The sequence below is a fragment of the Zootoca vivipara genome, chromosome 11 (assembly GCF_965207765.1).
Source record: "Zootoca vivipara chromosome 11, rZooViv2.hap1.1, whole genome shotgun sequence".
Classification (NCBI taxonomy): Eukaryota; Metazoa; Chordata; class Lepidosauria; order Squamata; family Lacertidae; genus Zootoca; species Zootoca vivipara.
The window spans coordinates 13026982-13053075 of NC_142594.1; the positions used below are offsets into that span (position 1 = coordinate 13026982).

Below are 26094 nucleotides of genomic sequence, written 5' to 3' on the forward strand. Positions count from 1 at the left end.
TTTTGTGGTTTTATATCTTGGTTTTATTATGTGAAAAAAAAACCCAATAGGGCAGTATATAAATTCGATAAATTCATAAATAAAATAAAATAATAAGGGGGGGGAGGGATGGCGCCGGGCCTATCGGAACTGAAACGCAAAACACCTGAGGCAACTTTTCGAGCGGCCGGAGGAGTTACGCCCTAATTTAAAAAACCACAAAAAACCACAAAAACACAAAAAAAACGCCGGAATCGCCTGAGGCGGCGAGCGGGGCCTCGGCGGGAATTCAACCGAGGGACAAGCCTCGACTTCTCCCTCACACAATCCTGTAGGGCCGTCGGCACTGACCGCCAGCGGCCCCTCAGGGCGTCGAGGCGGCGGAGGGTCTCGGCCAGGCCTACCTGAAATGGTCCTCTCCCTCTTGAGAGAGGCTCCTTGAGAGAGCGGCGGCGGCGAGGAAGCGAGGACCACCTTTCCCTTTCTCCCCCCATATAATAATTATATATACAGGTACTTTAAAGCCAGCGACGTCCGGAATATGAGGCGGAATGAGGGGCAGGGGGTGGGGAAGCGCTGTTCGTTTATTTACCTTGTCCATTCACTCAGCGGAAGAGGCGAGCCAATATTAACTGTGGGGGTGGGGGGAAGGGGGAGACCACCCTATAAAAGTCGCTGTGGGTGTACCTCCCACCCCACCCCACCCCACCCCACACACCTGGCTCCTTGGTACGGTCAGATTCACAAACCTCCCGCCGCGCGAGTGTTTGGCTCGCGTCGCTAGGAGACGGCGCAGCGCGTGACGAACGCGCGCTGCTTTCCCTGGGCGGGGCTAGAGGTGGAGAAACGGGGCTGCTTTGCCCCGCCCTCTTTTCCCCTGGCGCGGACGCTTCCACAGGCCTAATATCTTGGGGGGGGGAGAGAGACTTTGTTGGGAGCAACCCCCGCAACGCAGGTAGGTCGAGCTGTCCGCCTCCGTCCCGAACGATAGAACTGCTCGCACATTTGCTAAAGCTACGTAAGCAGGGTTCGTGGTGGTATCAAATTGGATGGAAAACCGCTTCCTGCTTTGCAAGGGACCCTCGGGATCCCTTCCAACTCTGTTTTTATGGAAGCTGCTACTGCAAGAACTGGGTTCCCCCTCACCGACCCGCTTTCAAAGCTGCCCAGCAGACGGAAATTCAACAGATGCAGCTCTCTGCAATGTCAGAATAAGCCAGTTTCTGCCTGTCCATGTATTTAAACACACAGGAACATGGACGTAGCCAAAGGGGGAGCAGGGAGGGGCAGCTGCCCCCCCCCACAAATAAAATTCAATAAAAATACATGGCAAACTGAGGTTCTGGGCCCAACAAAAATTCTGGCAACGCCCATGCACAGGAAGGCTGGTGGTTCGACCCCACCCAGGGGCAGCTGTGGGCAAGATGCTGGCATTGCAGGGGTTGGGCTAGATGATCTCTGGGGTATCGTTCAACTTTATGAGTCTATGAATCCTGTGAGCAGTGGAACTCCTGCAACATGGACTCTGACCGAAAGGAGGAACTTGAGAGAGAGACTTCCTCAAAATTGCACACAGCTCTTTGGTTGCCACTCCTGCCTCTGACAAATGCTCAAGGAGGCAGGTATTCAAAAGGAATAGTCTTTCCCCATAACATTATCATCATCTCAGGAGTGATGTTTCCATAAGGTGATCGGCCCACCCAGCCTTTGGTGGTATGTAGGGCACTTGTTACAGAAAAATCGAAAGTCTAGGGCATGGGATTAGAAAGCCCTCAATTTTCACATACATTATTGTGTCCATACATGGTGTAAGAGACACTATTTGCAAAAAGTTCTTAAAACTCTTATGGCATAGTTCAAGCAGTCATAGAATTGTAGACTTGGAAGGGACCCCATGGGTCATCTAGTCCAACCCCCTGCAACGCTGGAATCTCAATACGCGATCCCCCATCCAATTTGAAACCAAACCTCCTTAGCTTTGCAAATTGTGCTAGCCATTTTATTGCAGACATTCCTTGTCCTCCAAGGGTATACCACTTCAGTTTCATATAAATGTTTGAAATTTGTGAGAATATCACTAATCTTTTACCTACTGTCGATTACACATCTTGGTAATGAGACCATTGATCATACTTGTACAGTATTTCTGTGTGTTTCTGTTCCCCATTAAGCATCATTTCGCCATGTACCTAGACTCTGAAAGCTTTTTAAAAGTAAAGGACATGCCAATTCTTGATAGAGCAGATTCCAGAATCTATGGGGTTGGGCACCAAATTTTATGGGTCTGTCTTTGGAATCAAGGTTCATTTGGGGCCCAGAGCCTACTAGAGAGAGATGGATATAAAACAAATTGAGGTGAAATATGGAATGGGTTTGTGTTGACACACCTTTCTCGAGAGTCCTCACCTCTGCTCTGTTCCCCAAAAACTTTACAGAGCCAGGGGAGCGACTAGGAGGGGTTTTAACCTTCAGAACTTGATGGTGCCACAAGCATACACAGCTACATCCTAGAATGCCAGATAACGTGGCTGTGCTTTCTCGCATCCCTGGGCACTGCTGTGCATGCTTGTGGCATCATCCAGATCTCTTCTCTTGTTGCCCTGCACCTGCCAGAAACCTCTGCCAACAGTCCCTTCAGTAAATTTGGGGGGAAAGTGGTAGTATCTTTGAAGGCCTTGCTGTAGAAGTGGATAGCAGCAAAACCTCTGGGCCAACACTGGGAGCAGGATAGAGCCTTGGGTAAAGAATAGGGCTGGGCAATATATCGATACATCTTCCAAAACCGGTTTGAAGTCCATATGATATTGGTTTCGTAATTTTTGACCTGGCAATATATTGCAAATCATGATGCGTGTGTGCGCACGTGCTATGCAAAAATTACGATGTGGGAAAAACCGTGAAGCCATCCAGCGCCTCTATATAGCTCCATCCTTATTTCAGACATCGTGATATATCAGTATAGCGTGATGTTTAGCTGGTGGATGTATCATGATGTTGAACACCCGATATCGCCCAACCCTAGTTAAGAATGGGTTCAAAAGTAAAATGGATACATTTTGAAAGTTCATCAAATTAATCTATTTGCACAGGCTCCAAATCAGATTGAGATGGGTCATTGGTTACCAATTAATCATCCAGGTGAAAACGGTGCCGGTTACAATCCTGACAGCAGGTTCTGATTTTTTTTACTTGTTTCCCTTTGGGCATTGCATCTGTACGGCTAATCTCTTCTGTCTCAGCAGGGGTGTTTCAGCCCGGCAACATGGGCATCCACGGATTAATGAGCTACGTAGGAGAACATAGAGAGTTCTTTGTTGACCTGCAGTTGAGGGACACCAGTATAGTAATTGACGGAAATAATCTGTACCATCGCCTTTACTTTGATTCCAACCTGGACATGCGGCACGGAGGGGATTATGATTCGTTTGCAGGTGTCGCCCACAAATTTTTTGAAACGCTGTCTCTGTGCAACATCCGGCCGTACGTCGTGCTAGATGGAGGGTGCGATGCGTCTGACAAAAAGCTTGCAACCATCAAAGAAAGAGCTCGGGAGAAGATCCTGTCAGCCTATTGTCTCTCCTGTGGCGGCGGCGGCAGTCTACTGCCTTTGCTCATTAGAGAAGTCTTCAAGCAGATCTTGACCAGCTTGCAAGTGCCTTTCGTCCAGTCTTTTTCAGAAGCGGACAGGGACATTGTGTCATTAGCCAATCACTTGAATTGCCCGGTGTTAACTTTAGATAGTGACTTTTGCATTTTTGACCTGAAAGCCGGCTATTGTCCTCTGAATTACTTTCAGTGGAGATGCCTGCCTTCATGCAAAGACTCGCAAGACTGCTACATCCCAGCACGGCGCTTCTCGTTAGAGAGGTTTTGTGGCCATTTCAGCAATATGAACAAAACCCTCCTGCCTCTCTTTGCAGTGATGAATGGCAACGATCATATTAACCTGCCGGCTATAGAAATGTTCTTTAGCAAGGTACACCTTCCCGTCGGAAGCTCCAGGCAGAAATGTCAAAAGCACGTCCGCATTCAGGGCTTGCTGAACTGGCTGTCTCGCTTTGCTGATCCTGCCGAGGCCATAGAAAATGTACTGAAGTATGTTAACAAGCGCGAAAAAGAGGAAACAAGGCAGCTTCTCTGTACTTTTATGGAGGAATACGAACCATCCAGTGTCAATCTCCAGGATTTTTTCCAGAGTGGAGTTTATGAATCGGAGGACGCCAAGAAATTGGAGTTGCCTCCATGGATTCTTACTGCGTTAGCAAAAGGCCTTATAGCACCATTCATCAGTGATGCCCTGATATTAAAAAGAACAATTCTCCACGTTCAGGTAGAGAATATGCAAAGGCCTAGTGCTCATGCCATATCTCTACCAATTCGACAAATCATCTATGGATTACTTCTGGGCGTTTCAAAGCGTTCGGCCAGTACCTCCTTGGGAAAAGCACCCACTCACGTTTTCCATGAATTTGACAGAATGCAAAGAGCACTCAAGAAATCATTCGTCCAAGCAGCAGCATTGTCCGGACATTTTTGTAGCGACCACTATTCTCTGAATACGTTAAGAGAGGTAAATGGCTCAGAATGGCAGGTATAAAGCAAACATATCAATAGTGTTTGAATACTGCGGTTCTGTGGGGGTGGGGGGGTGGGAGGAAATAACATCAAATAAAACAATCCAGAATAAAACTATTTCAAGCTTCAAGGAAAATAATTCAGATCCTTCTCTAAGGGACATTTGGCTTTCCCCATTTTTATTTACCTATTTAATTTATAGAGCTGTCCCATAGCAGTAGTACTCTAGGAAACCAGTGCGGTGTAGTGGTTAGTGTGTCGAACTAGGACCTGGAGATGAGGGTTCAAATCACCACTCAGTAATGAAGTTCACAGGGTGACCTCAGGCTAGTCACACCCTCGTAACCTACCTGATAGGGACTGACTGTGGAGAGGTGAACCATATACTCCTTGGAGTAAAAGGTGGGATTTAAATTCAATAAATAAGCTCTTTAGCCTAGCTCAGTGGTTTTCAACCAGTGTGCCATGACACTCTGAGGTGCCTTGAATGATAGGGGTGCTGCGGGTAACACTGGCCTCTGCCCCAATCCCTTCCCTCCTTTCCTCTGATGCCCTCTTGCATCTCTGCCTCCCAAAGGCCTGCACAGCTGTTTGTTGCAGCAGCCCTGGCTACAAGCTCCCCAGGTGAATGGTGCCTCCGGGTCTGGCCAGGGGGTGCTTCCCAGGCCTCCGTGGGGCGGTGTGAGGCAGCACCTCTCTTTGGGGCAGCTCAGAGACCAGGGACGGTAGCTGCGGCTGCCCAGAGGACTCCCAAGGAGAGGGGAGAGGAGGCTGAGGGAACACTCCACAAGGGAGGGTGTTCGAAAAAGGGGGAGAGGCTGCCAGCTCTGCAGGCAAGGGGTCACAACTGGGCTGCTGAACCCAGGGGTGCCGCAGAAAGAATGTAGTTGGTCAAGGGAGTCATGGACTCAAAAAGTTTGAAAACCTCTGCCCTAGTTGCTTAAGAAAGCTGGAGGGGCCAGCCAGATGGAGATGTCCATTGCCAGCCTGGCATACAGAGATCTCCCCATAGTCCCAGTTGGACCCTCACCAGTTGCAAAATGATTCACATCCAGCTGAAATTTCATGAAGGCTTTGCCATTTATTTATGTGCAGGTTCCCTTAGCAGACCGTCTGATACTTTTGTTGGAGACATTGGGAGTGACAGGCAGCATCCTGGAGCCTGCCCCTTGTCACCTGTGGCTTCCTCTGGCCGTGACTTGTTACTGGACGCAGCATTCAGAACCCAAAGCGAAGTTACAGCACACAAAAGCCTTACTACTTGGAGTCGTAGTTGGGGAACTCGATAAAGCGATACATAGTCCAGGTGGGTTCAGCTTTAGTCCTCTTTTTAGTCCTGGCATTGCCAATGACTGTTTTCTTAATTTGCACACTAGGGCTTTTTTACATGAAGGGCCAGAGGATCTGCTTTGCATGCAGGAGAGTCCCAGGTTCAATCCCTGACATCTCTAGGTTGGGCTGCGAGAGGATGCAATCTGAAACACTGGAGACAATGCTGGACTAAATGGACCAATGGTCTAACTCAGGACAAGGTGGTGGTTGTTAGCATCAATCTGTCTCGAGAGACCATGGAGTGCGCCTCCAGGGGTGAAATCAGACCGTTGCTTTTTGTTGTTGTTTAGTCGTTTAGTCGTGTCCAACTCTTCGTGACCCCATGGACCATAGCACGCCAGGCACTCCTGTCTTGCACTGCTTCCTGCAGCTTGGTCAAACTCATGTTCGTAGCTTCGAGAACACTGTCCAACCATCTCATCCTCTGCCGTCCCCTTCTCCTAGTGCCCTCAATCTTTCCCAACATCAGGGTCTTTTCCAAGGATTCTTCTCTTCTCATGAGGTGGCCAAAGTATTGGAGCCTCAGCTTCACGATCTGTCCTTCCAGTGACCACTCAGGGCTGATTTCCTTAAGAATGGATAGGTTTGATCTTCTTGCAGTCCATGGGACTCTCAAGAGTCTCCTCCAGCACCATAATTCAAAAGCATCAATTCTTCGGTGATCAGCCTTCTTTATGGTCCAGCTCTCACTTCCATACATCACTACTGGGAAAACCATAGCTTTAACTATACGGACCTTTGTCGGCAAGGTGATGTCTCTGCTTTTTAAGATGCTGTCTAGGTTTGTCATTGCTTTTCTCCCAAGAAGCAGGCGTCTTTTAATTTCGTGACTGCTGTCACCATCTGCAGTGATCAAGGAGCCCAAGAAAATAAAATCTCTCACTGCCTCAATTTCTTCCCCTTCTATTTGCCAGGAGGTGATGGGACCAGTGGCCATGATCTTGGTTTTTTTGATGTTAAGCTTCAGACCATATTTTGCGCTCTCCTCTTTCACCCTCTTAGCAGCACCAAATAGACCTCCCCTGGGCGCAAGCCTGGGCTGCTCAGACGACAAGACATCCCACCCTGGCTCTCAGCCTCGCTGATCTGGTCCAAGCACCTCCAGGCGGTATACGTGGTTCCTTCCCCCTCCATTTCCTCCTCACAACAACCCTGTGAGGTAGGTTAGACTGCAAGACAGTGTCTGTCCCAAGGACACCCAGTGGACTTTCTGACGGAGTGGGGGTTTCAAGGCTGGTCTCTTTGGTCTGGGTCCAGCCCTTCAACAACTATAGCCCACTTTCTCTTAACATGTGAATAGGCTTAGGTGCTATCAAGTAGGCCGTGACTACTATTTGGCAGAGATGGTTATGTTTCAAATATTTCAAATAGCAATACATGCATTTGTGCTTAAATGTCTCAAAACATTCTGAATTCTCTCCCCCACACCCTATTTCGTGTCCAGATCCCAAGTGCTCACCAACTGAGATTGATAAAACTGTGTATGAACAGTTCTCGAAATGGAAAAAAGACACATCTCAGGAAGAAGCAATGGAATTGGACGCTGCCCATATTTTCTGCCAATGGCAGTGCTGCCTTCAGATGGGATTGTATCTCAACCAACTGCTTTGTAGTCCTCTACTTGAGCCAGATCTGACACGGTAAGAGTTCCCAAGGCTGCGACCATATGTATGCACTTAATCAAGGGTAAGTTCTATCGAATCAGCTGCTCTTTTCCCCACTTCTTTTTTCCAAGTCAGGAATGGTGGTGGTTTTAGTCCAGCAAAATCCAGGCCAGAGGTTAGCCACCCTGACGTATAGGAGCAGAAAGGCATAAAACAGCCCCATGGTTCCAGTCCTGAGCTACACCAACAAAGCAGTTTCGGAGTGAATGTTAAAATTCCCCAGGACTGAGAGATGGGGCTCCCAACACCAGACTGAAGGCCATGTTGGTAAGCTTGGCTAAGGAATCTGTTTCCCAAAGCCTAAGAGGTACACTAACAGAATTCCTTGTGCAGGCTACGTTAACTTGGTGCCCTGTTTTAGACAGCTGTGTTGGCAGGGACTGATGGGGACTGTAGTTCAAAATATCTGGAAGGCACTGGGTTGGGGAAGTCTCCCCCAGCCTCTCCCAAGACCCACACACCAAGGTGGAATCTACACACATACTTTTTTTAAAGTTTCAAAAAATATATTGAATTTGCCATAGCATACCATTGCCACCTAGTGTCACATTTGCATATTGCACTTTACAACACATTTAAAACATTTTATTTGCAGCTTTATAGCTGAGTCCCAAATCTAAGCACTCTCTCAAGGTAGTTTACTGGACAAGGCGTAAGGTGAGCAAGGTGGTTAACAGTGTGTTGCTGATAACACCAAGGTTGCAGGTTTGATTTCTATATGGGACAACTGCATGTTCTGCATTGCAGGGGGTTGGACTAGATGATCCTCAGGGCCCCTTCTAACTCCATGATTCTATGTTGATTATGGCCACTCCACCTTACCCTCTCTGTATTTCCACTTTGGGCAGGAAGGAACCAGGCCAGTTCTAGCCGCCTCATCAAACCAGCTCTTGGTTTGCCAAGATCAAATCCTTTCTCATAGACTTTCCTCCATCATTTATAGTTCAGCAATTTCGGATTTATCTCTCCAAAAGCCTGCTCTTTATACGATTGGCCTCCACCATCCAGATTCTCAATTTGTTTTGCGCAGCCAGACTTCCTCCCTGTTCCTACAGCCACCTCACTTTTAAGATTGTCCTGTGGCAGATGCGACTGAATTCTCTCCTCTACTTTCCCCCACCAGCCCCCAAACTCCCTCTATGCTTTTCCCATTTTCACCCCCATGATATGGGGTGATTCTTAAGACCTCTCAAAATATTATCAAACTAGGAGATAAAGGAGGCCGAGTGCTTTTAAGTACCTACTTCAAATACAGTCTTAAAATACATTTTTATGTCGTAAAGGACACCCTTCCCATCAGAGTTCTCAAACCATAAAATAATAACTTGTACCAACAGAACCAAGCTGTGGTAGATGCTAACTACTCCCCCCCCCCAATCTTTTGACAGGCTTTACAATGGAACCCTGGTGCACAGTCTGTATCGGGAGCTTAAATCAACATCCTCACCAGAGAACCTGCTCAGTGCATCTCCAAAAATGTACCAGCTTTATAGCAACATGATACATATAGTGAAAGATGTAGCACCGCCAGGCTTCTTCCAGAAAAAGAAGAAACCCAAATCGCGTAGGAAAAAGAACAATCAAACCCCTGATCAAGGGCTGGATAAAAGAGAAGGCGCCATGTTGGAAACTCTGCCTTCATGCAGTATTAACAACAGATTTGAAGCATTAATGGTGGGGAACTGAAAGCCCAGTCTACTAGAAAGAGGCTGTGTATCCTTTGCATTGAAAACTTCAGAAGTCCTCTCTCAAAATGAGTCTTCAAGAAACAATGACAGGAATCATATGGTGCTAATATGCTTGATTCGCTGGCCAGTTAAGGTTGGTCTTAGTTATAGGGGGGAAAGTCTTCTTACCTTTGAGTAGTACTATTGCAGTGAGTAGTCTGAGCGACTAGCGGATTTACAATTTATTTTGTGCACATGCAAATCGTCACTATACCCTTCGCCCTCTATGGCCAATGACAAATCCCTGAAAGCTAACAAATACACATTGCTCACTCAGTAGTTTTTACATGCAGTTCTAAGACTCATGTTTTGACTCCCTGTTGCCCTTCTCCCCCCATTATTTTTTTAATATACTTCGATGTGCACAATATCTGCAAGAAGGATTTTGGGGTTTTTTAACAGACTGGTCTTTTCTTGGCACTTCTACCAGTGTTACAAATATTTCCCAATATACCTGATAAAAGTTTCCTAACACCTGGCAAATGTCCGAGGACAAAATCAGAATTATGCTAGACAAGTTTCAGCAGATATGGCTGCATTTCCAAGGGGATATTTCTTGAGAGAGATTCATTCCCCTTCCCCGAGAGGTTTTTAAAAAACAAACAAGAGAGAAGCTATGGATAAGAATCCACTCTTCTTCTTTGTTCCCTTGAATACTAGGGAGACACTAATTACGTCTCATGAAACACAGTGGATAGCCCCAACATCCTTGTGAGTTCAATTTGAATAGAATGTAATGTCTAAATTTGCACAGGCAGTCATTAAAACAAACGAAATGATGTTTTAATCCTACCACTCGGAAAGTATGAACTGAAGGACACATATATTCAACATGCTGTGTGCACTGAAGTTCATTATTAACAAAAAGCACACAGCATGTCAGCAAGGCCTTGGGAGTGACCTGCCAAAATCCTCTTGCAGAAATGTCACCAATGGGGGTGGTGGAAGGGACCAGTAGCCCACAATACTTGCAACAGGCTGGAATCCAAAGTTGTCGATGAGCAAAAATCACACCTATGCAAACACATGTGATGAGGTTTGGTGATTCCCCCCCTTCCAACCTATCATGCTGTTATTGAATTGGCTTAGGAGGGCCTTCAGGAGCAGCTCCTCAGGGGGTCTGCGGTGGGATTGGGAAGCCAGGAAAGCCCTGGTTTGACCACAAAACACCATAGATCCTGACCATAGTTCACAAGTGGTTAGATCCACTCTTCATACAAAACAGTGAAGATTTATTGTATACCAATATTGATGAATTCGAGCTTTTTAAATAAATAAAGTTTTTTCCATTCGTGTCAAATTACACTGAATGCAATACACAAAAAATTGTATAAAGTTTTTTTAAAAAAAGAAACCATGGGAAATTGAAATAAAAAGGGATGAAATGCATTAAAATGGGGATCAACTAAGTGCACCTCAGAAATACAGAAGTTCTCATCTTGCTCATTAAAGGGAAGAAAGAAAACAAAGGCTCAGCTACTCATGGACTTGAACCTGATGTTAGGATGTAGTTCATCTGGGATCAGGAATGCTGAAGCAGGGCATACAAAGCCTATCGCTGGCTTATAGCCAATATTTGTGGAACCTCGCCCAAGGAGTTCCTAGTTCAGCAAAACAGGAAGTTGTTAAATTTGGCCAAGTTAAAAGATCTAGCTCACTGTGGAAGTGAAAAAATCCAGAAATCATTTTTCAGTTTGTGACCCAGCTTCATTTAAAATACCAAGTTACACATTCACACGTATTTTAAGAAAAGCAGACATTTACTTCAAAATTGCAATTATAGGCTTTTCAATCACAAAAAGGAAGAAAAGACAGTGATCCGACAGTGGTCACATCCTGTGCAAAGAACATAGGATACCTAAAAAATAAAAGCACAAGGTACAACATTGCAGGATAATGTAAATAAATACAGAATCTGAAAATATGGCACTCTTGTATCTCACTCTAGACCAGATGGAATGCCTTGAATATTTCATAGCTAAGTCCCACCACCATCATAAAAGTAAAGGGTTTCTTTAAATAAAAACTAAAATCTTTATATCTAATACACATTTCTATACATTTATATCTCTTAAGAGCAAAAGGTGGGCAAGACTTTTGATTTTTTTATTTTTAAAGTAGCCTCTCACACACTTACAAAGTTCCATACAATCTGAAAAGTACAGTTTTGTCTTTGAGGAAAAAAATATTACCAAAGTTGCATAATTGTTTATTACTCCCCTGGCTGGAAGTTTTAGAATTCACCAGTCTTTAAAAATTACCAGTGTTCGTCCATCAGGGAAAAGGAGGGACTTGTCAAAAGCCCTTTATCTTCTCGTGATAACTTCCTCCTACGTACGACAGCAGTTTCTAGTTTTGCAAACGGAAAGAATGCAATGTGCATCATACATCAAGAAAAGACGGCAAAGACGAAGAACCACCATGTTTCTGGGGCTTCTCCCTGCTCCTTTCAACCTTCTTTATAATCTCTGCTACTATACACACTGATGAGGTGAGTCCCAGAAGAAACAGCAAGTCTAAACCAAAACAAAAACAAAAGGGGTTTGAAGAATACAGGTATTGAGTAACAGCTTTTCTTTTCTTGCCAATTTTTATTCCTTTTCAAATTTATAACAAATCAAAACTAAATTAAAATTAATTAACTAACACTTTTTCAGCTAGCCAGAAATACAAAGCTAACTGTTTAGCTATGAAAAAACTTGGGAGTCAAGCTGTTTGTCCTTTGGACTAACTTGCCAGATATTCTATGGTCATAAACAGAACAAATTCTTGCTGGCCTTGCTAACTATGCCAAAACGTCAGATTCCACACTCCTGTCCTTTCACTATAATCCCATGCATGCTAACATAGAAGCAGGTCCCACTACATTCTATGGGGCTGACTCCCAAGTTAACTGTGTATATAAATTTACAGCCATGGTCTCTGATCTTCAGTTGTGCCTTTCAGAGCTGGGGAAAAGAGCAAAGGGCTGTTTGGTGATGGATGGTGACCACCGAAAGACCAGGCTTGTACTAGCCTTCTCTCAGGGGAACGTTGGGGCCAAACTGGTCAGTTGCAGCCTTCCTCTCTAGCTTGGCAGCTGCAAGGAACCTTTCCTGTCATTGCACTGAGCCCTCTTAAATCTTAGTGCAACGTTAAGATGAGCACCACATCTCTTCTCCAGCTCCAAGCTAGACAGAAAGGTGGGGGCTCATCCCTTCAAACTGAATTGAAGCTACATGTCATAAGCCCTCATTTCTGCTTTCACCCTCATCTTGGTCACACAGGCTCGAAAGCAAGAGCAATGTTTCAGTGTTGCCATTATGTGAAAGATAGCTGTTGAGGGGGACAATGCTGAAGTCGCTCTTAAAAACGGAATTTCTGCCACCTTGTGTCCAAAGCGTTCCCCCCAACTCATTTAACTATATTCATGTTTTAAGTCTATGCCCTATTTGTTAATGTCTTACAAAACAAATCACCAAGGAAATAATGTACTTGTCTATATTTGTTGGTTTGAAAGCCAAACTCTGCTGAACAAGAAAAAAAATCCTTACCAAGTATGCTTAGACTCTCAGTTTGAAAAACTTTCTGAAGAGGAGGGAAGTAGATTACTAGTAGCTGCCCCATGATCGATCCAAGCACTGCGTAACAGAACATTTTGTTGCTGCAGAGCCCAATCTCAAACACAGATTTAGTCTGCAAATAAAAACATAACATCTATGATTTTATTCTTGTGTATCCTAGTTATTTGAGATTATCCATCTTAACTCAAATGATAGGGTCATTATACACTCATCTATTAGCATTTTGGTAGCTTGAATTAAGTTATGGCTTTTCGCTACTTGCATCTGTGAAATTTTGATAATTTGCAGGGGTTGTTTTCACTTTTTCAAAATACCTTATCTTTAAACGCAGCCACTCACATACCTGAGATCTGGAACTCAAAGCATTGAACATGTCAAAAAATACAAAGCACGTAAACGTCATTGTTGTATCTCGAGGAGTTATGCCATTGTCTCGGAGCTGCACAGAGAGGGGGAGGGCGAGTTAATATATGCAGTTCTCTGCCACTTTACAATGAAACATTTTAAATTCCACCCTACATAATACTACAAAGCATCAGTTCTCTAGCCAAGTGCGGAAGTATCTCTATTGTCTGATTTAGGCGCCTAATTTGATACTGGCATCTAGAATTTTAATTCATTCCTCAGCTGTGTGTAAGACTGCTACCTAGAACTATAATTATTTCCTATCTTCCTCATACCATATCTGCATATAATTTTTTAAAAATACAACCAGACCGATTGATCTCTATTGCACACAACCTTTAAAACCTCTGCACGATTTAATTGCCAAACCTAAGTTTAAGTTCAGTGGAAGTATATAAACATGGGCATTTTGCAGTTTTTATTTAATGCTATGCTGTTTTCTAACACTGGTTTTAAAATGCTTCTCCATTTGAAAAGCAGGTGGTTATGCACCTCAATAACACTGGATTCATGGACTTACTTGCATGGTTCTTTTGCACAGTCTATGTAATTTTAAATTTGCAACTATTGGCATATATGAAGCACTGCAAGCAGATAATATACTTTTTTTTAAAAAAAGCATCTTTGTCATACCTCTCGCCAGAAGACAAATAATGTTCCACATACAATAATTATAGATGAAACTAGTATTTTAACAATCAGATTTCTGGTCAAAATGCTATCCTTGACATTTCTTGGAGGCTTTCGAATAACATCTTTATCCACAGGCTCAACTCCAAGGCTAGAAATAAGAACACAAATAACTTTTTGAAAGTTTAGATTGATTGAGGCATCATAAAATCAAATTAATGTAGACAGTGACTCGACATACTCTTCAATAAAGGTTCGTATGTGCCAGGGCAACCCAAGCATTACTGCTTAATTATTATGATATAATTAACTATGATTAGTACTCGATCATGATGGGATGGCTCCAGACCGAGTAATTCACACTTAGTTCACAGTATTACAATGCAACCTAAATTCAACTAACTTTGCCTGGATCAAACCTGCTAAGTCCCTTATACAACTGCAAAACTTAACATTATGATCTTTCTCATACCAATACTGCTTAAAAATGTAAATTTTCCTGAGTAGTTACCCTAAGAGTTTACTGCAGACTACTTGTAATATAAAAAGCTTTTGAATGCAAACACAAATGCAGCAACCTCTGGGCATCATTGTAATAACAAAACCGGAAAGTAACAGTGGTGCCTTGACTTACGAATTTAATCCGTTCCGAAGGCACCTTCGTACCGGTAGATTGAAAAATTTGTAAGTCGAAAAGCGCCATTGGAAATGCGATTTCCCATAGGAATGCATTGGAAACGGAAAAATTCGTAAGTCGAAGCAACCCCATCTAAAAATTTGTAAGTCAAAAAAACCCTATCTAAAACCGCTGCGGTTTCCGTTCAAATGTCAAGAAATTCGTAAGTGTGCGGCCATTTGCCCCACTCGTAAGTCAGTCGAAAAATTCAGTTGTCGAGTCGTTCGTAAGATGAGGTACCACTGTATTAATTTTAAATCCTTAACAAGGCGCCAACAAACAGCGTATCAGACATAAAGCCCCGTTTGGGAAATTACCCAGAGTTTTTGCACAGAAAATAATTACTTAAACAAATTATTCCAATTTAATATACTTTTTTCTAGGAGAATATATATTTGATACACAAGACCACACAGAGGAAAAGCTCTGTGCAAGATTCTATTAACATTTCTAGGAGTTATACCATCCACAATTCTAGAGTTACACCAGTCAGCAACTTCTCAAAAACTCAAAAACTTCTCAAAAACTCTCAAAGGAAAAGTGTTACCTTTGAGCTGGAGGCCCATCCATGATAATGTTGATCCACAAGATCTGCATGGCATTGAGAGGATTAGGAAAGTTCATTAATGTGGCCAATGAGATTAATGTCAATGCAGCTATACTCCTGTTGAAAAAAGTTATTTTACACAGCTGTCAGCATTGCAATTTTTTTTGGGGGGGAGTGGTTTTTTTAAATTATTTGGAAATTTGTTATTAAACATTTCAAGCATCTCGAAGACCCACAATACATGAGCAGCAAGTAAATCATCATACACAGTAACAATCCAATTGTTTTAAATAGATCATGCAGGTTATTTGGGATGCTACGCATCAAGCAGGAGTTAGAAAATATTTAGCCCAAGACAGCAATACAAGCCAAAAGGAAAACTCTCATTTCATTAAGCCCCCTCACTTAGAGGCTGTATACTGTGTGCCAGACACAAAATGTACTTTTGTTATATACTTTTGTTATAGAAATCAAAAGATAATTTAGGAGTGCCTTACAACTTAAAATGCCAAACAACTGATAAATAAAAACCCCTTCTTCTTGTTTAAACCTTCTGTTGCAGTGGTTGGAAAATGTGTGCCTTATCAGGGAGGCCAAACCATCATGAACTCTTGGACTTACAAGTTGCAGGAACTATTTTTAGATCTGTTCTCATTTAGCAACAAGGCACAACCACATGGCTCTGATAATTCCAAGTAAAAGGAACTGTTGCTAAGATTAAGCTTTTACTATGCAGATACTTGCTCAGTGTCCTATTTTCAAGCAATTATACCCCATTTTGAACTAACTGTGCCAGAATGGAGGCTGAATTTATTACTGCTGTTAGAATTATGGTCAGCAATCCATTATGGCAATACATATATAGCAAATAGTGTGCCATTTACAAATCACCGAGCTGAATTTATGTCAGTTTTGGTCATGCAAATTTCTGTGCAATTAATCTCAATCAAGAAGAATTCATAACAGGAAGCTTCTGATACTGTGCTGCAAAACTTACGTGCTGAGTTGAAATCTAACAAAATTTTTAATGTTATTATAAATTCCTTTACCCTCTTCAATTGCAGACCTGAAATATAAAAAGTAAGAAAAAATTGCTTAAACAAATTATGCAAAGGCACATTATTTGGATGGCATCCTGAAAACGCAACTCTTATTTCTTGCAATCTAACAGTAACAATAAATGGCTTCCCACTGCAAAACAGTATCAGGCAGTTTCAAAGTTTTTAGCTTTGTTCACTAAACACAAGTAAAATAAAAATACTAAATTAGAGTGATCATTTATCCTCATGTGCATGAGAAATTTTTCCCATTTAATTTTTTTTTAGAAAATCCACTAGAATAAAACAGCTTGTGTTTTAAATTTCACCTAAGTGTTGTTGTTTTTTTTTAAAAAAGTTCAACGTGATGGCGCTTATATATGCTAGACAAAATGACACCCATCCAGATAATGCAATTGCTACATAGTATGCAGAAAGGGAACGTAAAACCAACTTACATTATTGTCTGAAAATCATCATCCACCAAGATCATATCAGCTGCTTCTTTACAGACATCTGTGCCAGTCTGCCCCATTGCTACGCCAATATCAGCAGCTTTCAGTGCTACAGCATCATTCACCCCATCTCCTGTCATAGCAACTACTGCGCCAATACTTTGTAGTGACTGAGAAAACAAAATTAATCCAATCTATCATCGCAAGATTTTATCACTATCCGAGATTTTACAACGAACACTGTCATAAAACCTAAATAAAAAAATTCCTTCAGTAGCACCTTAAAGACCAACTAAGTTTTTATTTTGGTATGAGCTTTCGTGTGCATGCACACTTCTTCAGATACAGTGAAATGGAAGTTTCCAGGCACTTATGTAGAGAAGGGGTGGGGAGGGGTGGGGATGGGGAGGGGGGATCACTCAGAAGGGTGGTGGAAATGGGTGATTGACTGACTGATAGCTGTTGATGACCGCAAACGACTGCAAATGGTTTTGCATGAAAAAGCAAGGGTTGAGATGGCTGAAGATCGCTTATCATGTATAATGAGATAAGAACCCGATATCTCTGTTCAAACCAGGTCCCTCCATGGTTTTGAGCTTGGTGATAAGTTGCAATTCAGCAACTTCTCTTTCCAGTCTATTTCTGAAATTCTTTTGTAGTAAGACAGCTACTTTGAGATCTTGTATAGAATGTCCTGGGAGATTGAAGTGTTCTCCTACTGGTTTTTCTGTCTTCTGGTTCCTGATGTCAGATTTATGTCCATTTATCCTTTGGCGTAGGGTTTGGCCTGTTTGTCCAATATAGAGAGCTGAAGGGCACTGTTGGCATTTGATGGCATACACAATGTTAGAGGATGAGCAATTAAATAGTCCTGAGATGGTATGTTGGATGTTGTTGGGGCCAGTAATGGTGTTGTCTGGGTGTATGTGGCAGCAAAGTTGGCATCTGGGTTTATTGCAGGCTCTGGTACCAGTGTCCATGTTAAGTCTGGTGGTTGTATTATTGTGGGTGAGGAGTTGTTTAAGATTGGGTGGCTGTCTGTAGGCAATGAAAGGTCTTCCTCCCAGAGCTTGAGAAAGGGAGCGGTCATTGTCCAGGAGAGGCTGTAGATCTCTGATGATGCGTTGTACTGTTTTAGCTTGGGAGCTGTATGTGATGACTAGTGGTGTTCTGTTATTTTCTTTTTTGGGTCTGTCTTGCAGCAGGTTCTCTCTAGGTATCTGTCTGGCTCTGTTGATCTGTTGTTTAACTTCATCAGGTGGATATTTTAGTTCTAAAAAGGTTTGCTGTAGATCTCTTAGGTGAGATTCTCTGTCTGTAGAGTTGGAACAGATGCGGTTGTAACGTAAGGCCTGGCTGTATACGATGGATTGTTTGGTATGTTTGGGATGGTAGCTAGAAGCATGTAGATATGTTTGTCTGTCAGTTGGTTTTCTGTATAAGGTGGTGTCTATACGTCCATCCTGTATTTTTATAGTAGTGTCCAAAAAATGTATTTCTTGCATAGATTGGTTCATTGTTAGGTTGATGGTGGGGTGAAAGTCATTGAATGTCTGGTGGAAGGTTTCCAGGGTCTGTTGTCCATGTGTCCAGATAATAAAAATATCGTCAATGTATCGCAGGTACAGGAGAGGTTTGAGTGGGTAGGAGTTAAGGAAACGTTGTTCTAAATCTGCCATGAAGATGTTGGCATACTGTGGGGCCATGCGGGTGCCCATGGCTGTGCCGCTGATCTGGAGGAACAGGTCATCACCAAATTTGAAGTGGTTGTGGGTAAGGACAAAGTGGCAGAGTTTGGTAGCAAAGTCCGCTGTGGTTTTATCTGAAATGGTGTTCCTTATGGCTTGTAAACCATCATTGTGTGGGATGTTGGTATATAGAGATTCCACATCCATAGTGGCTAGTATAGTATTGTTAGGAAGATTGTTCAAATATTGTATTTTCCTCAGAAAATCTGTGGTGTCACGTACGTAGCTGGGAGCACTAATAGCATATGGTTTCAGAACAGAGTCCATATAGCCGGAAACACCCACTGTAATGGTGCCAATACCTGAGATGATGGGGCGTCCTGGGTTTCCTGGTTTGTGTATTTTGGGTAGAAGATAGAAAGTTCCTGGCCGAGGTTCCGCTGGTGTGTTTGTGAGGATCTGTTCTTGGATGTGTAGGGGTAGCTCCTTAATAATCTTGTTCAGTTCTTTTTTGTATGCTTGTGTGGGGTCTGAGTCCAATTTCATGTAAAAGGCAGTATTGGAAAGTTGTCTGTGGGCCTCTTGGATGTAATCAGTTTTGTTCATGATGACGACAGCTCCACCCTTGTCTGCCTCTTTAATTATAATGTCTGGGTTGTTCCTGAGATTTTCTATGGCTCTCCTTTCAGCATGGTTTAGATTTTGTTGTAAGCGATGGTGTCATAAAACCTATCGTGTGCAATGTTCGGTTGACAGGGAAGACTTGTAGGTGAGTTCTCTCTGATGATGTAAGTCTATACAGGCTTTACCAAACCAGCTGCAGGCATCCTTAAAATCACTCAAGCACAAGCAATCACTGGTTCTATGCCATTTTCTTGTGCAGTCAGAACAACCTTCTTCCTAGTTCTACTTCTCTATTTACCTTTGCTGTTTTTAATCAACAGTGTATGTACTTCATACTGACTTAAACCAAGGTCCTGTATGAGTCAACTGCAAAGAATCATTCTGAATTTTAGCTGCCCCCCCCCTGCATCTTTTCCACTAAATATATTTGTGTGAGATTCCTCTTGATGAGCCTCAAATGATCCCATCTGGATACTAGATCACTACAGTTCAACATCTCTGTACCATTTAAATTAGATACTACTGTACATGACTGTCAGTTTTAGAAACACACACATACCTTGACAATCTTCAATTTATGCCTGGGACTGGCTCTGTAGAACACTGCTACCTAAGAAATGGAAGGGAAAATTAAGTCTTTACAATTGCAAGATTGTGCTTCTTAACTATAAGCAAGCATGTTCTCTTCCACTCAACACAGCATAGCCATGACAGAAACAAGGCACAGCTAAGCAGAAAATGGACACAGGGAAGGGAAATTTTTCTACTCCCAATACTTTTGCTCTTTCCCTCCTAACCCCACCATCAGGATTTAGCTTGTCAATTCCCCATTTCCTTCCCTGCTGGCCATTGGAGCTGTCTGGGCTGGAGCTCCACTGGCAAGACTGGCCATTTGCCACCATACTCAGATTCCATGAAAAAAACACAGGCGTTTGCTTACTGTGAACTTCTGTTCTCAGTGCCCCACCAAGAGCAGTTCTTTCCTCTCGAGATAGCTCCCCCCTCTGGCTGAGTCAAACAGGATCACAGAGTCTTTAGGCTCCTTCTCTGCTAAAGGAGGGTCCATCCCAATCCCCAGACTTGTCCTGCCTAGTGCTGAGAACAGTTCAGGTTGCAGCTCCATAAGAGCTCAGCCTAGAGGACCCGGCAAGGGCAGCAGTGCGCGCCGCACTGCGCCCCAACCCAGCGGGAGCCGGCAAAGACAGCAGCGCGCGCTTTGCCGGCTCCCGCTCAGTCGGGGCTCAGCAAAGCGCGCGCTGCTGCCTTTGCTGGCTCCCGCTCAGTCGGGGCTCGGCAAAGCGCGCGCTGCTGCCCTTGCCGGGTCCCGCTGGGTCGGGACTTGGCGCGGCGCGAGCTGCGGGTCGCGCAGGGTCCTGCTGGGTCGGGGCTCGGCGCGGGGCGTGCTGCAGCTTCTGCCGGCTCCCGCTCCACGTTGCGCATCCGCTTCTGGCAAGGACAGGCATCTTCCTTTTCCTGTTTCTTACGGAAGCGCCATCCGGACCTGCTCCCAGCACGGTATAGTACCGGTACCCCCAGCATGTCTTATTTTGGGGGGATGCCTTATATTTTATTGCCTTGAGAAAATCGCGCCATGGCTTATTTTATAGGCACGTCTTAAAATGTGAGAAACACGGTAGCACACTAACTCAAGAGTTCCATCTACCCAAACCACTTTGCATCCATTTAAAACTAACCTTGGGTGCTATTTGTGAAAGTTGTTGTATATCCAGTGTGTCTATTTCTTCACCTGAGACTGACTGAGAGTTTTTGGAATACAATCCTAAGCGATTAGCTAGGAAACAAAACAAAACAAAGTTACCAGATGTTAGAGTTAAATAATCTAATGGAGAATGACCAAATGAATATATACAATTTAAAATTCTATGTTCTCACTGATTAATTTATTATTTCTTCCTGTTAGCAAAGCTACAACAATGCACACTGAACTATTGCATGTCACACCCACCCATGTGGTACATGACAGAAAATGTTCAGGGAGTTTTACAATCCTAAATGCTTTCCTGCAGCCCTGAAGCAAATACAGTTAGTTAAATACATATGCATGACCATATGCTCTGGAAATGCAACAAAGTAACTGCAACAATTGTGGGATCAAGGTCTCTCCAAAGAAGAGTAAGTTTCTCCTAAGAATGTGCAGCTAGCTGACCACAGGAAGTTCGTGAAGGTTGCTAGAGGGTGCAATGCAGGACACAAAGTGCACTTTCATCACTGCCCATGCTGCCAAATGGCTTGTCCAATTATGTGTGCTAACTAGCATTTGGTCAGCTTCAGAGCAAGATGTGCCACATGCAAACTGGAGAAGACTGTAGCCTATGATTCTCCAGAATACCAGGGCACTGTTGGGGTCCACAACACCAGAGAGGATGCTTGGGAGTGATCACATCAACCACCTGTCTCATCTTTCCTAAATAGCCTCTAAGACACAAAACAGGCAGCCCTGAAACTTCTTTGAGCCCTGCCTCCCATCACAGAGTGCCTTCCTCTGTGAGCAGAAAGTGAAGCTTTCTTTTAGAAAAATATTCACAAATGACGTATCATAATAGTAACATAAACTGATCTCATGTGCAACTGGCAAAAAAAAGTTAGTTCAAATAATCATTTCAATAGCTACAATCCAGAAGGGTGTGGAAGCAATAAAAAAACCCAACCCACTACTTGGTTGTTTTTTAAACTTGTGAGTAAAAACTTCTCAAGAATACCATATTGATCAGGATCCCAAAAGCTGGTTAGCAGCATGAAAAAGGTTTGCACTATGGAATTTTTAGCTAAAGTTTGAATAGTTGATTCCTAAGGTATATCAGATAGTTTTTGAAACTGCCCTCAGTTACAAACGTAGCTTGCCATGCACTCTGTGTGTGTGCTGTTTGTTAAAGCAAGCCTAAATAACTTATCTTGGGCTAGTGAGTGGGTCATATGGCCCTTTGGATCCTAGCCCTGATTTCAGAGTCTAAAGAAACCACATTGTTATACAGTACATTCATTGACAAGGCAACGAGTAACTCAATTGATGGAAATAAAGGGGGGGACACATTCATACCAATGGCAATGGCAGTCTCCTGTGAATCTCCAGTAATCATTTTTATCATGACTCCGGAAGTGATAAGTGCAGTGACGGCTTCTTTTACACCCGTTCTTGGAGGATCAATAATTCCAACCAGACCCAGAAATGACAACTGTCCAAGCTCAGGACCAGCAGCTAAGGCCAGAACTTTCAAAGAAACAGGGAAAAAGTAGTTTATACATTTAGATATGGCACCTACTTAAAAGATCGGAATGATACAGCTAGACCTCTCCAGTTTCTAGAATAAGAACATCTATACAGTATGTATATTTCTAGCAACACTGTAACCTTCATGGATACTTTTGTACGTGGCTTCCCAAAACAAATTTCACTTGCATAGAATGCAGTCAATCAGAAGAGATGCAACTACAGTATTTGCATAACCAGCAAAAACAGACATGCTTTTCCACCACAGGGAAGCACAAGCGTAATTTCCCTCTTTGCCTTACAGTATGTGAGTTGTCTTTTGCCCTCCATATCTAGTAGGCTGGATTCATATCAAGTTAACAGCACTGCGTTCCCTTTGCAATAACGGGACTTAAGTCATGCCTAACTTTTGGATTGAAATAAATGCAGACAAAATGCAGCCCAATCTCAGGCATGTCTACTCAGAAGTAAATCCCAGCTATTTCAATGAGATTTGATCTCAGGTAACTGTGTACAGGTCTGGAGCCTTATTCTGCTTCTAACTGTTATGGATGCTTTAGTTGAGACTCCTGTATTCCAGGGGTTGGACTAGATGACCCTCAGGATCCCTTCCAACTCTACAATTCTATGATCCAATTAAATCATGCTCACCACAGACCTACTGTAATCATTACAATGGGTCTGCTCCAAGATTTCAATACAGCTCATTATCTTTTAGGTTTTAAGACAAGTTTCCTTGTATAAAGTTACATCAGAAGTCCAACAAATAGTATAGGTGTTCCTTCTGAAATTTTAGGAACTGTAATTTGCAAAGCTAAGAAGTTACACATTCTCATTTTAAATATGAAAGTTTAAATACTATTGTCCATGCAATCTGAAAGCAACACAATGCATAAAAATGGAAACAAATGACGCAGAAGCATTATTCACAGCTTTGTTCTAGAGTTTCTCACGTTGAGCACAGCAAGCAATTAAGTTTTCAAAATGCTTTCTTTGGTAGTAGAGACAATAGTGAAATATGCTATTACCTCTGAGTCCGGCAGAGCCCATGGATGCTTTTTCTTGCTGATAAAGATCTCTTTGTTGTTGGCTGAGAGGTAAACTATGCCCTTTGCTATTGTATGTTGTACAGTATCGAATCACTTCCTCATAAGCACCTTTCATGAAGCAAATCTCTGGTTTGTCCTAAAAGATAAAACATGTTAGCACCTGCTGCTCTGTCCCCTGTCGCAACGCTAACATTATATAACTTCAAAGCTCTTTCAGTGTGCTGATAATAATTTATAAACAACTTAAAACTCATTAGTCTACTGAAGGCAAGCCTATATACTACATACTGTATTCCACTTACTGAAACACAAGGCAATATTTTATTTCCATGACTGTTCTGTGACTATATAAAGATGCATACATTTACCATGTCCGCAAAAATGCTATTCCGGCATCTAACTTAAAAGAACTGGGTTTGAATACCCTGAGAATATGGGCTGATATAGTTTAAGAGTTGTGAGAGATATGTCCCTCTCTATTTCCTCTCATTTTCAATAAATCACTTAGGTTTTGCAAAGCACTTAGAAGGTCCCCACCCCACCTAAAATCAAGAAGCGTATCATTTTTTGCAAGCAAGCATACAAACAAACAAACAAACAACACTTTCTTGATTACTGTATAAAGAATAGGCTGGCCAGCAGCATTTTTGAAATAGAGGAGCACAAAGACCTTCCGCAAATAACTCTGTCCTCAAGCAGAGCTCTCCTGGGCCAAGCACATGTTGTTGCCAGACATGAAATTACAGTGCCATTTGTTTCTGTTAAGTTCATTTTAAAGTAAGCTTACAATTCCCATTCGGTTAAGATGAGAATGTAAACTTTGCATAAGCAGAACTGTTGCTGCATATTTAAAATGGTAAGATATAGTGGGATATTGGAGCCTGTTGAAATACAACTCAGAAAAGGACATACCTGCTGCGTTCTATGTACACACTTAACAGCCATCCATTTCTGCTCAGAGCTGAAGGGATATTCTGCTTTTCTAATGTAGTCCTGCTGGATTCCATCTAAGCCCATCTACAAGAACAAAGGGCACGCCAATTCAGTCCACTGCATTTGTAGCCAGAGTAGCAACAATCAATTGTATTTTGTTTTAGTGTCCCCTCAGCTTGTTTGCTCCTGGATATGGACAGCAGGTACAGGTTACTCTGAAAATACTGCTTCACTGCAAGATATTGAATTAAGGCAGCCTGGCTAGAGCTGCTAGGAGTTGTAGTCCAAAACATTTCAAGGGCACCAGGTTGACAAAGGGTGACTTATGAAACAGAGTCCTTCTAGATCAGGCTTCCTCAACCTCGGCCCTCCATATGTTTTTGGCCTACAACTCCCATGATCCCTAGCTAGCAGGACCAGTGGGCAGGGATGATGGGAATTGTAGTCTCAAAACATCTGGAGGGCTGAGGTTGAGGAAGCCTGTTCTAGATGTATATGTGGTTCAAATCCATTTCATTCTTGGATCTACTTATAGTGATGCATAACCCACACATTTTTCTTTCCATATTTATGTGGAATTAAACTCCCATTTGTTTCAGCTGAGCTTACTTTTGAATGAGTTTATGATTTCATCTAGTTTAAAAATTTCCCCTTCATATTATTTTCTCAGCAAATTTTAGAATAAGCTTATTGTAATGATTACTATATCACTTGTTTTGACAAATCCCCTAGATGCTCTACCAGTGTCACACAATAGTCAATCCACTTAGAACAGAATCAATGCACTCTGAATACTCTCTTGTAACATAGTGGTAAGCAATATACATTCTAGCAAAGCCTATAAAGCACTGTGAAGTTATCCAATGTAGTTCTTCCCAAAGTTCAGCAACTCCAGGCATACCCAATACCTCAGGCATCCCCAAACGTCAGCCCTCCAGATGTTTTGGACTACAATTCCCATCTTCCCCTACCACTGGTCCTGTTAGCTAGGGATCATGGGAGTTGTAGGCCAAAACATCTGGAGGGCTGCAGTTTGGGGGTGCCTGCAATACCTGCATGAAGATTTCCAGTCTTTGTTTCTTGGGGCATAAACAGGATACAAATGGAACCAGCAATAATTATGACAATGGATCAGGATTTGAATAGCACTATGAATTAAAATTGTAAGCAGCTTGCCCAGTGGGGCAGAGCAGTAGCACTATCTTCATGGAAGCAGGGAAGAAAAAGGAACATGGGAGTAAGGTTAGAGCTGTGTGGGCACACTAGCAGGAGCACTGGATATGCCCAAACAGTCCCGAGTTCCCCATACCACCTGCTATGCCAGAGTGCCACCATTGCTAGAAACCTAGCATTATAGCAAGCTGCCACTGATTAAAACATTATGTGTTTTCTAAGCAGGAACTATGAAATTTTGCAAGATGGGAGTAGCCTCCAAACAGCCCGGTTCAATGCGAGCATGTTCCGAAGAGTCACTAAACTTAATGAAACTAAGTCCCAAATAAGGCTGTGATCCTTATGTACACCAAGTCTTGAAAATTCATTAGAGCACCACTGAAATGCAACTGAAAAACAGATCAGAAGAAAAAACACACTGTGAATGAATGATGGGTTTAGTTTTTTTTGCCCCCTGCCTAATGGTTTGTTTCTTCCACGTCGCTGATTGAACACTCTGAACTCCACCTCCCACTCTACCTTTAGATCCAATTCAACATATCAGATTAGCGTCCTAGTCTAATTCTTCCATTCTTCCCACTATGTTTTCCAAGACTGCCCATACACACAACAAAGCCGTACCAGTAGAATTTTTTTTATTACAGAACAATCAGTGCCTAAGTTACAGAACAGTTAACACATAAATATCTTATTAACTAAGTATTCAAGAACCCATGTTAGCTTTGGAACAATTTCAAAAGCTGAACACTTCTGAATTAACTATTAAATAATACCAACACAACATCAAAATTGCTTTATTTGCAATAAC

General features: G+C 42.8%; 3 protein-coding genes across 16 annotated transcripts in view; 1 reads left to right on the plus strand and 2 right to left on the minus strand.

Moving 5' to 3' along the window:
- Positions 1-803, minus strand: part of NEK11 (NIMA related kinase 11) — an 80192-nt gene extending 79389 nt beyond the window's left edge. For 5 of the 10 annotated variants that reach the window (XM_035130286.3, XM_088654479.1, XM_088654484.1 and 2 more), the window contains exon 1: positions 572-803. The gene's annotated coding sequence lies outside the window, so the exon portion shown is untranslated. The remainder of the gene's footprint in view (positions 1-571) is intronic. The other 5 variants (XM_060280641.2, XM_088654480.1, XM_088654485.1 and 2 more) reach the window with 3 other exon arrangements.
- ASTE1 (asteroid structure-specific endonuclease 1) lies at positions 801-10566 on the plus strand. Of its 4 annotated transcripts, none has more exons than XM_035128777.3 (5): positions 801-934; positions 3222-4549; positions 5650-5860; positions 7331-7526; positions 8939-10566. In XM_035128777.3, exons 2-5 carry the CDS (start codon positions 3242-3244, stop codon positions 9234-9236), a joined length of 2013 nt encoding a protein of 670 aa, XP_034984668.3. In that variant the 5' UTR covers positions 801-934; positions 3222-3241; the 3' UTR covers positions 9237-10566. The 4 variants fall into 4 exon arrangements, with proteins under 4 accessions (XP_034984668.3, XP_034984667.3, XP_088510604.1 ...); XM_035128776.3 differs by having other exon boundaries at positions 829-934; positions 3219-4570; XM_088654478.1 differs by having other exon boundaries at positions 829-934; positions 3219-4549.
- Positions 10567-11018: 452 nt separating this feature from the next.
- Positions 11019-26094, minus strand: part of ATP2C1 (ATPase secretory pathway Ca2+ transporting 1) — a 47307-nt gene continuing 32231 nt past the window's right edge. For both annotated transcript variants that reach the window (XM_035128770.3, XM_035128771.3), the window contains 12 exons: positions 24093-24197; positions 23160-23316; positions 21961-22131; positions 20597-20694; positions 19462-19512; positions 16594-16760; positions 16096-16164; positions 15099-15215; positions 13879-14026; positions 13184-13279; positions 12811-12952; positions 11019-11793 (listed from right to left, as the gene is read on the minus strand). In XM_035128770.3, coding sequence (XP_034984661.2) covers positions 11660-11793; positions 12811-12952; positions 13184-13279; positions 13879-14026; positions 15099-15215; positions 16096-16164; positions 16594-16760; positions 19462-19512; positions 20597-20694; positions 21961-22131; positions 23160-23316; positions 24093-24197 — 1455 coding nt within the window. In that variant the 3' untranslated portion in view covers positions 11019-11659. The remainder of the gene's footprint in view (positions 11794-12810; positions 12953-13183; positions 13280-13878; positions 14027-15098; positions 15216-16095; positions 16165-16593; positions 16761-19461; positions 19513-20596; positions 20695-21960; positions 22132-23159; positions 23317-24092; positions 24198-26094) is intronic.

Excerpts from the sequence above, each read along its gene's own strand:
- ASTE1 (XM_035128776.3), top strand. The coding sequence starts at position 3,242 with ATGGGCATCCACGGATTAATGAGCTACGTAGGAGAACATAGAGAGTTC. Across the intron at positions 4,571-5,649 it reads TAAATGGCTCAGAATGGCAG|GTTCCCTTAGCAGACCGTCT; the intron begins GTATAAAGCAAA and ends ATTTATGTGCAG. Across the intron at positions 5,861-7,330 it reads TAAAGCGATACATAGTCCAG|ATCCCAAGTGCTCACCAACT; the intron begins GTGGGTTCAGCT and ends TTTCGTGTCCAG.